General features: G+C 35.2%; 3 protein-coding genes across 3 annotated transcripts; 2 read left to right on the top strand and 1 right to left on the bottom strand.

The window, feature by feature from the left end:
* The first annotated feature begins 1,262 nt into the window (after window positions 1–1,262).
* On the top strand, window positions 1,263–5,658 carry LOC106640909 (GPI ethanolamine phosphate transferase 2, catalytic subunit-like). The gene is made up of 12 exons (XM_014355092.2): window positions 1,263–1,673; window positions 1,761–1,941; window positions 2,028–2,229; window positions 2,299–2,508; window positions 2,587–2,775; window positions 2,847–3,189; window positions 3,261–3,457; window positions 3,533–3,775; window positions 3,853–4,340; window positions 4,404–4,704; window positions 4,782–4,948; window positions 5,023–5,658. The coding sequence occupies exons 1-12, from the start codon at window positions 1,649–1,651 to the stop codon at window positions 5,258–5,260; spliced, it is 2,784 nt and encodes a 927-aa protein (XP_014210578.2). The 5' UTR covers window positions 1,263–1,648; the 3' UTR covers window positions 5,261–5,658.
* An 828-nt stretch (window positions 5,659–6,486) lies between these two features.
* On the top strand, window positions 6,487–10,641 carry LOC106640905 (GPI ethanolamine phosphate transferase 2, catalytic subunit-like). Its single transcript, XM_014355087.3, has 13 exons — window positions 6,487–6,633; window positions 6,750–6,930; window positions 7,004–7,202; window positions 7,271–7,480; window positions 7,561–7,749; window positions 7,825–8,170; window positions 8,255–8,442; window positions 8,514–8,786; window positions 8,853–9,180; window positions 9,258–9,411; window positions 9,483–9,783; window positions 9,858–10,024; window positions 10,112–10,641. Exons 1-13 carry the CDS (start codon window positions 6,612–6,614, stop codon window positions 10,344–10,346), a joined length of 2,793 nt encoding a protein of 930 aa, XP_014210573.3. The 5' UTR covers window positions 6,487–6,611; the 3' UTR covers window positions 10,347–10,641.
* Window positions 10,642–11,477: 836 nt separating this feature from the next.
* Window positions 11,478–11,989, bottom strand: LOC106640904 (uncharacterized). Its single transcript, XM_014355086.2, has 2 exons — window positions 11,714–11,989; window positions 11,478–11,597 (listed from the first exon to the last, which is right to left on the bottom strand). The coding sequence occupies exons 1-2, from the start codon at window positions 11,987–11,989 to the stop codon at window positions 11,478–11,480; spliced, it is 396 nt and encodes a 131-aa protein (XP_014210572.2).
* Window positions 11,990–12,306: the final 317 nt, after the last annotated feature.

The raw sequence follows: 12,306 nt of genomic DNA, 5'->3' as shown, positions 1-12,306 counted from the left end.
CGATTCCCGGTGAGTGCAGATTTTTTCAAAAAACTGTTTTCACCGGAAAAAGTTCCTATGTAACCCCGGCTGTTTCGGGGCGGGTTTTTCCGTGGAATTTTCCTTCAGAGTAATTCCAGGGTTTTTTCCTTGCTCCACAGGTCTTCGGGCCTGGGTGAATGCGAAACAGTGTTAGGGCCTAATAGGTAGGGATTAGCCGGCCCGATGCCAGGCAGGGATCGCCGGCCTTACCGGCGAGGAGTGGCCCCTGAAACATGGGGCTTCTCCGGGGATGCTAATTAGCCTGGATCCGATGCTTCGGACCCAGGCTACACAGTGGCGAGTTGACCCGATGCACTTCCCCCCGGTGCAGAGAGTGTCAGCTTAACTGACAAGGTGTGTTACACCGGAGATACTTCCACTGTGCCCATGGTATGATTTGTATGGTATAAATTAAAAAGAGAGGATTTTAATGGGTGTGGCAATACACCCCCACACATAGGTGGTGAGTGGGTGGCCCTGGCGACTGGGCCAATAGGCTGTCGCGGTAACCCGATATAAAAAAAAAAAAAATATAATATATGTTTAAATAACTATCAAAATGTACAGTTAGGAGTGGATTAGAAATAATTACCTCAATTATCAGACGGTACCTTTTATTAATGTACAACAATTTTTTCGTTAAATCTAATAATCGTAATAATTGACACGAGGCAAATATTTGTGGTGAAAATTGTTAAAGGGACACTACAGAAGTTTCATGGATTACAGTTAAACAATTCATTTTTAATTGTTTCTTTTTTAATAATATTTTCACTTTGATTTTTGTACATCTTTTTTTTTATGCTATAAATATATACTTATGCCATTTATATTTACTTCGTTTTTTAATTTTCTAGACCAGCTCCGTCTAGCAAATACCTTTTTTGGGCAATAGTTTTGTAAGCTTCTACCATTAAATTATTGTACGTATGTAGCGGATTTTATACCGACTAATGAATAAATCGTAATACATTATTTCCGAAGATTTTTTACCTCTTTGCAGTTTTTCTCAACCGTTGGTTTTTAAACAATTAATTTTTTCCTATGTAAAAAAAACAATCCCCGCCTTTTTTGTTGATTATTTTTGTAGCAGACGATAAAATGATCGATACAAGTTCGAGCTCGAGTCTATCGATTACTTTCGATACATATCGTATGAAGCGTGGTCTAAATAACAATGTATATATATATATATATATATACTCTGAAAAGAGTGTCATCTGCTGCATGCGCTGTCATATCAGTGCTCAGTGCTCTCTCTTCTCTGTTATCAATGTTATCGTTCATGTGAGCCCTCTTTCTATCTTTTGTCTTATCCCACCAAGATAAACTAACATGCTCCGATTCCATCTAGTCAATTCACCTGCTCCGCTTTTATCCAACTTCAAAATAATACACCCTTTTCCGTCTTAACTTTTCTTATCTCTTCGATAATAAAATAGGTTGTACAATGTCCATCACGCACACACTCGTTCCACATGAAACTCTTTTCGCGCAGCAGTGCGTTGCTGCGGCTGTCGTTGTTTGGTGACTCTTTTTTTTTTTTTTTTTTTTTTTTTAACTTGATTTGCTCTTTTACTTCACCATATCGATTCGTCATACAACAACATAATAGCAACCGAGAGAAATGAAGCAGTTCAAAAGATGCACAGGTTAGATGAAACTTTTTGCCTATATATACGTCCAATTGGGTGAACGTGCAATATTTTCATTTTTTTTTTTTTTTGCCTTTTTTTCAGTACACAAGCATGTTTTTCGCTCTCACGCCAACTCTTACAGAGAATACATTGTATTCAACTACGTGATCATAGTTTCCGTGTTTTCCATCATACTTTTTCTCTATGGATTTTTTCCAATCACTTACAACGAAGTTGAAACAGCCTCCAAAAAAGACATTCCAAAGTTTGTTGAACGCACAAGGTATGCTCATTATTACGTTCCATTGAGTATGGGTGTTATTTTGTGTGATACTTGTTTACTATTATTACTGTTATTTGCCATTTCAGAATCAAGGTTGACGAAGTTTACAAACCAGTAGTTAAAAGACTGATAATCATGGTAATAGATGCTTTAAGATGGGATTTCGTTCACGGAGCACAAAGTAGTCAGAATATGCCTAAAACAACTCGCCTTTTGAGAAACACGGAAGCCAGCTGCTTGTACAAGACAAAAGTTCACACGCCAACAGTTACAATGCCAAGAATTAAGGTAAGTCGTTTTTTGCCTCTCTTTTTTTTCAACATTCGTGTAATCGTTTTATTTGCTTTGTTATTGTAGGAAATCGCAACGGGATCAGTGCCTAATTTTATAGATGTAGTTTTAAATTTAGGAGCCCACGAGATAAAAGGTGATAGTCTGTTAAGACAATGTAAAGATCAAGGGCACAAAATAGTGTTTTATGGTGACGACACGTGGATAAAACTTTTTCCACGTATGTTTTATAGATACGAAGACACATCTTCCTTTTTCGTTTCTGATTACACTGAAGTGAGTTTTGATGTAATATCATAATCTACGTTGAACAAAGTTGTTTGCAAAAACAAATAACGATAATTGTATTTTCAGGTAGATTTTAATGTTACTAGAAACATTGCCATAGAACTTTACGAAAAAGACTGGTCTGTAATGATTTTACATTACCTAGGACTCGATCACATTGGTCACCTAGTTGAGTCGTATAATCCTATGATTAAAACTAAATTATTGGAAATGGACGAGATAATCGACACAATTAACACCTACGTGTCGAAATGGGTAAATATTTTGATACAAGCATGTATTTATATTTTGATACAACATTTGGAAAATCTCCCGTTTAATTGTAGAACGAAAAAGGAGAATCAACATTGTTTTTGGTGACTGGTGATCACGGAATGAAAGAGTCGGGAGGCCATGGTGGATCAACCCCGGAAGAAACTCGCGTGCCTCTATTAGCATTTGGCAGACCATGTACATACAAAGAAAATTTAGACGACGAGATAGATCAGACCGACATAGCACCAACTTTATCAGTCCTGTTAGGGATTCCTATACCAAAATCAAGTTTGGGAACTATTGTCCTGAACATGATTAGTGAATTGACTTTTTCTCAAAAACTCTTCGCTTTGTATTATAACGCTCAGCATCTATTTCTTCAATTTAGCAAAACTAGTAATTTTAACAATACTGGTGGGTGAAAAATGGTACTCTTATCTTTAACTGATTGTAGAAATCTTAGTGAACTGATGAATTGTTTGCAGATACTTACAAAACTTATCGAGATGCAATAAAACTTCACTCGGCATGGCTCAACACACAGAGTCATCCCAACGATATGGTTTATGATATCATTAATATGTACGAATCTGCCATGTCGGATATGAAGAATAAACTTACGAGTAATTTACTTAAGTATGACATTCATACGATAAGTATAGCAATAATATTTATGGCTCACGTAAGTGTACACACCTAAAGTAATTGTCTAAAGAATTTTTCCCAACTTAAATAATAATCGTGCATCAAATCGCAGATACTGTTCATAGGAATATCCATAGAAAGGCCTTCGACTATAGCACTATTAGAATTCTTAACTATTTTTGCCGGTAGTTACGTAGCTTGGGTGATTCTCAATTACCTTTTTGGCTCCGAAACTAAAACTGCCACGATACTTCATATGTTCGACTCTCATTATCTATTCCTTAACATTTGCATCTTTGCAATACTAGTATTCAATTGTTATCTATGTGCAACTCGCACTTTACAATTTTTCAAGGTAAATAAACATGTGAATAATATACGTATGCGTTAGAAATCTGTTTAACGTGCTCAAATGCCTGTATTAATTTTCAGTTAAAAAATATAAGTACATTGGAAGCGTTGTTACCAATAGCATCGCTGGTGCAAGCCATCAGCTTGAGTAGCAGTAGTTTTGTTGAAGAAGAGCATCAGGTCTGGTATTATTACTTCATAACTCTGATGACACTCTTCGCTTGTAAGATAATACGTAGAAACGCTAGAGAAAAAGCAATGAGACTGCCAATACCCTTGTTGATACTGATGTTAACCCATCGAGTATTGAAAGAGTTGAACCGCTGTAGCGGCCGATCGGCGGGAACCGACGACATATCAGACTGGCTCCAAAATCTCGAGTCCAGTTTCGCCATGACTTTCATCCTTATTTTTGCCCTTGGTTTGCTGGTCGGGCTCGATTTTTGCTACGAGCAGAAAGGCTCTAGACTAGTCTTTGTCCTGTTGGACGTTGTTCTCGCGATTCTTGTATATTTGCGGCACGCCGTCGCAAATTTGGTTTATCGACCTAATTTTTATGACGATTCACGGTAAGTTAAAAACAGCATTTATTAATTGCCAAATAATTTATTTATTTATTTATTTTTTTCCAGGGGAATTGTTGAGATACATTGTTACTGGGCATTTACATTCATCTACGTACTATTCAGTATTCATCGATTGGCAAAAGTAGCTCGCCAAAATAATCAAAATTTTTTACCAATCACCTTGTTTTCCATATTAAAATTATGGGTAATCATTTCCTGCCTGTTGCACCGTCCGTACAACGTAATTTTAGTGCCAGTACAGTTGATAGTCGGAGCTATGATTTACGACTTGACCAAAAGCAGTGAATATTTCAACATCAAGGTTTACTTGTACTTTTGGTCGAGCAATGTATTTTATTTTTACCAAGTGAGTGGCTATTTTTTTTTCTTCTCTCTTTATTTGAACATTTTTCCAATTATCAGACACGAATAAATTTTTTTAAGGGCAACTCCAATAGTTTGTCCACTATCGATGTAGGTGCTGGTTACATTGGCTTGGAATCATATCAACCCGTAATCATTGGCTTCTTTTTAATCGTAAACACGTATTCGGCTCAGGTTTTAGGTTTTTTAATGTACCTTTGTGACCATGCACTTCACGGCCCCTTATTGTAAGTCTATGAAAATTCAAGTTAATTGATGCAAACGTCCAAATTAATATACTTGTGAATGTATTATGTTACAGGACATCAAAGACTGCGTTATCATTGTGCAAGCAATACGTCTTTTGGAGAATAGTCCCGATATCATTGTACATGGTCATAATGACGGTACTACGCTTTCACATCAGTTTGTGGACGGTTTTCTCTCCAAAGATATTGTACGAGGCTGTGCACTGCGTTGTATTATTTACTGTGATATTTACATTAGAAGTAAATTTTGTAATTTACCAGTATATGAGAGGACGCACCAAAAAATTGTAGATTGAATTGTAGGATAATCAGTACTTTTTCAGATTTTGCTGCATTAGTAGTTTTTTTTACTTAAGCATTTCTTGTAAAAAGTGACTTTTTTTTTTTTTTAATTTATTTAGGCAGACATTTGTATAAACTTGTTTTTTTTTAGCTTCCGTTATTATTTGTTGTAATAACATATTTTTATAAACAAAATTTATTTAATTCTAAAAACACTCGAGGAAAACATGTCGTAAAGTAAACCTTGCGTTGAAAATAATTGTTTTTCTTCCAATTAATTTGCGTTATTGATTTTATCATTCTTTTTATATGCATATATAGTACAAATTAAGCATGTTGTGCAAAGTTACCCAAAACAAAATGTCATTTAGACGTTTTTTTTAACAATAAAAGTAATTATAATCAGTTCAAAAAATTTGTCTTCACCATTGATTGAAAACTTGACCTTACTTTTTTTTTCACATCGTGCGCTCAAAATTTCGTACCGGAACAATGTTCTATCATAGTCGTAATTGTCTTGTAGGTATTTCTTATCTCTAAAAGACGGGCGCAGTAAAATGGAATTTTTTATCACCTGTGAGTGTAATACACACTTATCTCTTGTTCTATTTATTTTTTTTTTCCTAGTAGTACTGAAGGTTTCACCGAATTTGTCTATTACTTTTGTTAGCTCGTTGCAGTATAGTGTTTACAGTGTATGTTTATTTGTTCCCCAACGGAAAAAATTAATGTAAAAAAACGTAGCAAACCGCTACTTTCTGTAATGTAATGTAAAGTTTAGTTGGATTTCGGACCTTAGTTACAGTTTGTTAGGTTTTGTTATGTTTAACTATAGTCTACTACAACCCAGTATATTATATTACGACTCATTACATTTTATTATAATTCTAAAAAGACACTTGAATCTCGTGAAAAAGCAACTGTATTAAACTCTAACAAACTGTAAGGAAGTTTTGTCATCTGTAATATTTTATAACAGCTTACAGTTTTTTGCAGTTTGTTACACTTTTTTATATTTTGTTATCGTTAATAACTTTAAGACACATTTCTTTACATTTTCGAATAAAATTTGCCTCAAACGAAAAAAAGTTGAGTAATTATTATGAAAAATTATTAGTGTCATAGTATATGTAGTAAATCATATCAAAACGTAAAGAAAATGTAAGAAAACCTAACACAACATAATGTAAGAATAAAATGTAAGAAACGTCCGAAATCCATATGAGTCTATTACAGTTCCTTACATTTTCTTACATTTTCTTGCGGGTTACGGCATATTACTACACGTGTTTACTTTTTTTTACATTTTGTTACGTTTTCAAATTTCTGCTGGTGTTGTGATAAAAAGTAACAATTTCAAATGAATGGCATCTTCAATTCAGGTAAGAGAGATTAAAGTTTCATTTTTTGATAAAAAATTTTATGTTCATCACAAATGTATCACTCAAAAATTCAATTTTTGTACTTTTTTAATTAAAATACACACTGTTTTTTGTAGGTCAACCAAAAGTTATGCACTATGGAGTCACCGTTCGCAGAAACTATATTCTTTTCAATTTTTACCTTGTCACTTCGATAATCACTATTTTATACTTCCTCTATGGATTTTTTCCAATCAATTACAATGAAGAAACGATTGCCACTGTGGATGACGTTCCATCATCCATTGATAGTATCAAGTATGAGTATTTGATGTACTCTTTTGGAAAATAATTAAATTAAAGATCCTAAAGTAGAAAAAATGATTTCTAGCGTCGACAGAGACAAATTTTACAAGCCAGAAGTTCAAAGGGTAGTTTTAATGGTAATCGATGCGATGAGATGGGATTTTGTGCACGGACCAAATAGTCATGTTAATATGCCCCACACAAGTAGTTTTTTAGATAATGGAGATGGCTGTCTATACAAAACTAAAGTTCATCCTCCAACTGTTACATTGCCTAGGGTTAAGGTAATGGAAAAAAAAAAAAAAACATTCATTGCATCTCTACAATGTGCACCTTACATATAATTTTTCAGGCTATTGCAACAGGGACAGTTCCTAACTTTATAGATGTAATTTTAAACTTGGGAGCACCAGAAATACAAGGTGACAGTGTTTTGAGGCAAATCAAGGACCACGGATACAAAATAATCTTTTATGGTGACTTGACATGGACACTGCTTTTCCCAGACATGTTTGACAGACATGAGCAAACTGACACATTCATGGTGTCTGAATACATTGAGGTGAGAACAGTTGGAAATTTGCCTAAAAACGAAACAAATCATACCGTAGTTATTGTATTTCTTTTTTTTATTAAAAATAGGCTGATCTCAATGTCACTGCTCACATGGTGAGGGAAATCCATGAGTCAGATTGGTCAATGATGATCCTGCACTATTCGGGTCTAGACCACATCGGTCACTTGGAGGGGCCATACAGTCCATTGATAAAGGATAAATTGTTAGAAATGGACGAATCAATAGCAACTATTCGAAATCGCGTGAAAGAATGGGTAAATCAAGCTCTGCACTTTTGTACCACAAATGATGCTCCAATGAAACAATATTAATCGTACATTCTGTTGAAGAACAAAGAAGGAAAGTCAACGTTGTTTTTAATCACGGGCGATCACGGAATGATGGATACGGGTAGTCACGGTGGCTCGACTTCAGAAGAAACTCTCGTACCTTTGTTAGTTTTCGGCACACCCTGTACTTACAAGAATAATTATGCCGACGAACAAATAGCTCAAATAGATATCGCACCGACATTGTCCGTGCTCTTGGGAGTTCCTATACCTTTTTCGAGTACAGGTGCGATCATATTGAACCTGATGAGTAATTTTACTGTCTCTCAAAAGCTGTATGCTCTACATTACAATGCTAAACAATTGCTGTATCATTTTTCGAAAAGTAATGTTTATAAAAGTAGCGGTGGGTGAAAAAAAAAAATGTATATTTACGATAGCGCAATGTTAACGACAAAATGATGTTTTTACTGACAATTTGTTTGAGCAGAGGCTTATAAAAATTACCAAACGGCTACGAAGCTTTACGCCCAGTGGTTGCACAATCATAGTGATTCGGCTGACGAGATGATTTCAATGTACACATCTTCCATTGCAGAAATGCAAAACTATTTGACGAGTAACTTATTCAGGTACAACAATTTCATTACAAGTGCAGCTTTGACAATCATGATCATGGTAAGTTTATTATTTGACGTGATTCTCTTGTTATCCTACGACATGTTGGGCTGAAGGAAATTTCGTTTCAGATACTGTGTTTGAACGTGTTGATGAACAAACATGGACCTCTGAAGTGGTCATTTCATAAGTTCCTCGTATTTGCTTGTACGATATTTTTATTGTGGCTGTGTTTCTGGTCATATCTCGACTTCAATGCACAAACCAACTGGTTGTCTCGAGCAAACGACGTTTATACGCTTATTTTTGCCGTATTTTTCGTAGTAGTTTTACTAGTCAGTAGTTTATTATTTGCAAATGCCACTGTGCCGATTGAACAGATAATGTTACTTTATAAAAATAAGGTGGTAGCAGTACCTCGAAACGTAGAAAGTTTAAAAAAATTTTCCAAAATCAATTGATTTTTTCAGAGTTTAACGGATTTACACGTCATATTGCCAATAGCCACACTAGCCCATGCCGTGAACTTGGGAAGTAGCAGCTACGTGGAGGAGGAGCATCAAATATGGTACTTTTACTGCACGTCGGTTCTGGCGTACACTGGTTACGAGGCATTGCGAAAAAGTGCCAGAAATAGCTCGTTGAAGTTTTCCGTTGTTTGGTTGATGTTTATGGTTGTTTGTCGAGTACTTACCATGTGGAACAGCACTGGTTATCAGAACCGCAGAGCCTACGATATATCGGATTGGCTGTACGAAGAGCCAACGAAAATCGCTTTGTCCTTGCTCTTGGTTTTTAGTAAGTATACACCTTTTTGCTTCTTATGTTGGTTTGGAAATTTTTCAAACTCACCGGTCAATAAATCTTTCAATCAGGTCTGAGTTCACTTGTATTTATGGATTACAAGTACGAGGAAGAAAACCACCAGTGGACGTCGCTCGTTTTTAATGTACTTGTGAGCATTTTGATTTATTTAAGGCACAGCGCGGCCAATTTGGTTGTACAGCCATTCTTTTATCCAGAATCGAGGTAAGCGGATCAAGAAAAAAAAAAAAGGTAGTTGACCAATTTTCTGTATAACTGATGTCGATTTTATTCAGAGGGATAACGGAGGTCCGGCTTTTTTGGATATTAACTATGGTTTACATGGCCATTAGCATACGTCGATTGATAATTGCCACACGGGAAAACAAGGTGTATTTGTATCGGCTTATTTTTTACTTAATATTAAAAAAATGGATCATCGTCTCCGCACTTTTGCATCGTCCTCACAATGTTGTATTATTGCCCGTTCAAGTTTTAGTTGACGAGGCGATAGGCAATTACACTCGTACGAAAGAAAACCGTGGCCTCAAAGTGCTATTGTACATATGGTCCGGCAATGTATTCTTTTTTTACCAGGTAATAAATTTATTTTTTGTTTTTTTAAATTAAACTTTTCTTTCAATTTGTGATTTGGTTTTGTTTAATCCCAGGGTAATTCAAACAGCTTATCCTCTGTTGATCTTAAAGCTGGTTACATAGGGCTCGAGTCTTACTGGCCGTTGATTACCGGCACTTTTTTGATCATCAACACGTATTCTGCCCCGATTTTGGGCTTGTTTTGGTTCCTCTTCAACCACTGCTCCGAAAATCTTCACACGTAAGCTCATTTTGATAAACAAAATTGTGAAAAAAATCTTAAAATGTGAAAACGAAAATAAGAGTCGATGAATGTTTTTCTTTTCAGCTCTCCAAAGATCATAGTATTACTGTGTAAACAGTATGCGTTTTGGAGATTGGTGCCGATGGTTTTTTACATGATTGTAATGATTATCAACAGGTATCACATAAGCATTTGGACAGTATTTTCGCCAAAGTTGTTCTACGAAGCGGCCTATACCATTATTTTATTTGTTGTTATATTATTGTTGGAAATATTTTTCTCTCTCCACCATCTTTACTTCCAAAGTTGCGTATTATAGTTTTCAACTTTTATTCATAATAACTTGAAAGATCTTGCCACATATTTTCGGTGTATTTGATGGAATACACTGCTAATGGCTCGAATTTTTTTTTTTTTTTTATGTCAGGGCATCCTGCATGAAAACATATGAGTATAACGTTTAATTTTAACGTGAGCACGTGTAAGTATGAGCGTCAAAGGTGCCTTGAGAGATGAATTCAAAGAACTACCCTTAATTATTTTACTAAAGATAAAAATTAGAAATAAAATTAGATTTTTTTAAAACAAAAACTTCTGTTGGAAAGTAAAAATTTAATCACCTGAAACATTTATTGTACTTAATTTGTTACCACAGACTTTTTTTCTGCTCAAAACTTTATGTTGTACGTAAATAGAAAGAATAAAAAGAAAAAGAAAAGTTGTATGATAAAATGATTTTAGTTATCAAAAGGTGACTTCGGCATATCGTCTCCGAGACTCGCCATTCGCCTTTGCTGTTGATTCCTCTGATAAATTAGCTGGTACTCATCTGCCTTGACAACGTGAAGAGGTGCGTGTAAGAGTTACTCTTGGTGCTTTTAGGTAAACACCGATTTCCCCTGTACTTAACACATTTCACCAAAAAATTACCTACTTACCATACAAAAAGGTAAAGTATTTTAGATACCCCGAGCTATAATGCAGTTTTTTAATTATTTAATTGTTTGTTAATGAAAATAAAGTCCATATTTGAGACTATGAAAATATTTATCTTTCTCATAAATACATTTGTAATTACGTTGTCTCAAACGTCTGGACTTTGTTATTTCCTATTATCAGTTTTTACCACTTATCATTACATTAATTAATTATTCACTAACTTAATTTCCGCTGGGGGGTACCTACAACTCAGGAGTGAATTCAATTTTTTTGTAATGAAAAGTTTCAAATCAATAAAACAATCGTTCCATAAAGAAATATACGTTTAATCGTCAAGTATATAAAATAAAAGGCATCAGTTATTATGTCACAGAAAAGTACAGTAAAAAAAATAATATTTGGTTTCTTGATTATTACATCACACGTCATATATTGTGCAATGTGGTAAAAAAATAATACTGCATTAGTTCAGAAAAGTGTATTGCACATCTATCTGATTCCATGGCTTGATCTACTTGTTACTCCATTCCCAGTGAATGTTAAAAAATACTTTCAACACTGCCTTCTCGAGTCCGTCGAGTTGAAGAACAGCTGCGGCTGTCTTGAGATCGACGAGATAATCTTCATGAGCCTGTAAAAATATATGTATATTTGACGTCACTTTTAACTCATAACAATATAATTTTTCCTGGTAAACTTGAAAGGAGTGTGTACTTATATGCCAAATGATTTGGTGATTAAATTTACCTTCAAAAACGCACTATCCCAATCGGAAACGTCGAAAAGCCCAGTCCCGGGATCTGGAACCGATGATGTCCCATCTGTGGTAACCACATTCGCGTGACGGGCGCACCAGTCGAGGACGATGCGCATGACGGGTCCTCTGATCTCCGACAAATAGATTTCCCTTTCAGCCGCGTCTCGCGGGCCATTTGTTATTGTCTTCCATGAGTTGACGATCGTTTCGATTATCGGTGACATTACAGCCGTCCTCGTGGGCACGACGAACTTCACCGAGTCCATGCAGCGTAGATTCACGTGATTTGTTTTTCGCTGTGAATTTAACGGGCAAAAGTTTGTATAGCTGCAGCATCGTTTTTTCTTTTTTCTCTCGAAAAAGTGTTGAAAACAATTAATTGTTTACTAGCAAAAGGTATTCGCACTTGAAAGTTTCAGCGGATGAAGGAACTGTGGCAAAATCATTAAGGTGTTCCAACTTTTATTTCGAGCAGTTATACAATGAGGTACGAGATTATATTATTATTATTACTTGTATGATACATAATTATTATATACAATATATATTTTTCTCGTATCTGCACCTACTTATAAGTACATTA

The sequence above is a fragment of the Copidosoma floridanum genome, unplaced genomic scaffold, assembly GCF_036245765.1.
Source record: "Copidosoma floridanum isolate Cflo_tuat_1 unplaced genomic scaffold, Cflo_Japanese_pri ptg000025l, whole genome shotgun sequence".
Lineage (NCBI taxonomy): Eukaryota > Metazoa > Arthropoda > Insecta > Hymenoptera > Encyrtidae > Copidosoma > Copidosoma floridanum.
Note: the sequence above shows the minus strand (reverse complement) of the source record. Positions and strands in the feature narration are given on the sequence as shown.

What these genes read in the sequence shown, in the direction of transcription:
- LOC106640905 (XM_014355087.3), top strand. Translation starts at nt 6,612, where the DNA reads ATGAATGGCATCTTCAATTCAG. An exon ending in GAATGGCATCTTCAATTCAG is followed by an intron (nt 6,634 to 6,749) that starts GTAAGAGAGATT and finishes TGTTTTTTGTAG; the next exon opens with GTCAACCAAAAGTTATGCAC. An exon ending in GTCCTTGCTCTTGGTTTTTA is followed by an intron (nt 9,181 to 9,257) that starts GTAAGTATACAC and finishes TCTTTCAATCAG; the next exon opens with GTCTGAGTTCACTTGTATTT.
- LOC106640904 (XM_014355086.2), bottom strand. Translation starts at nt 11,989, where the DNA reads ATGGACTCGGTGAAGTTCGTCGTGCCCACGAGGACGGCTGTAATGTCA. An exon ending in GGGATAGTGCGTTTTTGAAG is followed by an intron (nt 11,598 to 11,713) that starts GTAAATTTAATC and finishes ATATTTTTACAG; the next exon opens with GCTCATGAAGATTATCTCGT.
- LOC106640909 (XM_014355092.2), top strand. Translation starts at nt 1,649, where the DNA reads ATGAAGCAGTTCAAAAGATGCACAG. An exon ending in ATGTATTTTATTTTTACCAA is followed by an intron (nt 4,705 to 4,781) that starts GTGAGTGGCTAT and finishes AATTTTTTTAAG; the next exon opens with GGCAACTCCAATAGTTTGTC. An exon ending in GCACTTCACGGCCCCTTATT is followed by an intron (nt 4,949 to 5,022) that starts GTAAGTCTATGA and finishes ATTATGTTACAG; the next exon opens with GACATCAAAGACTGCGTTAT.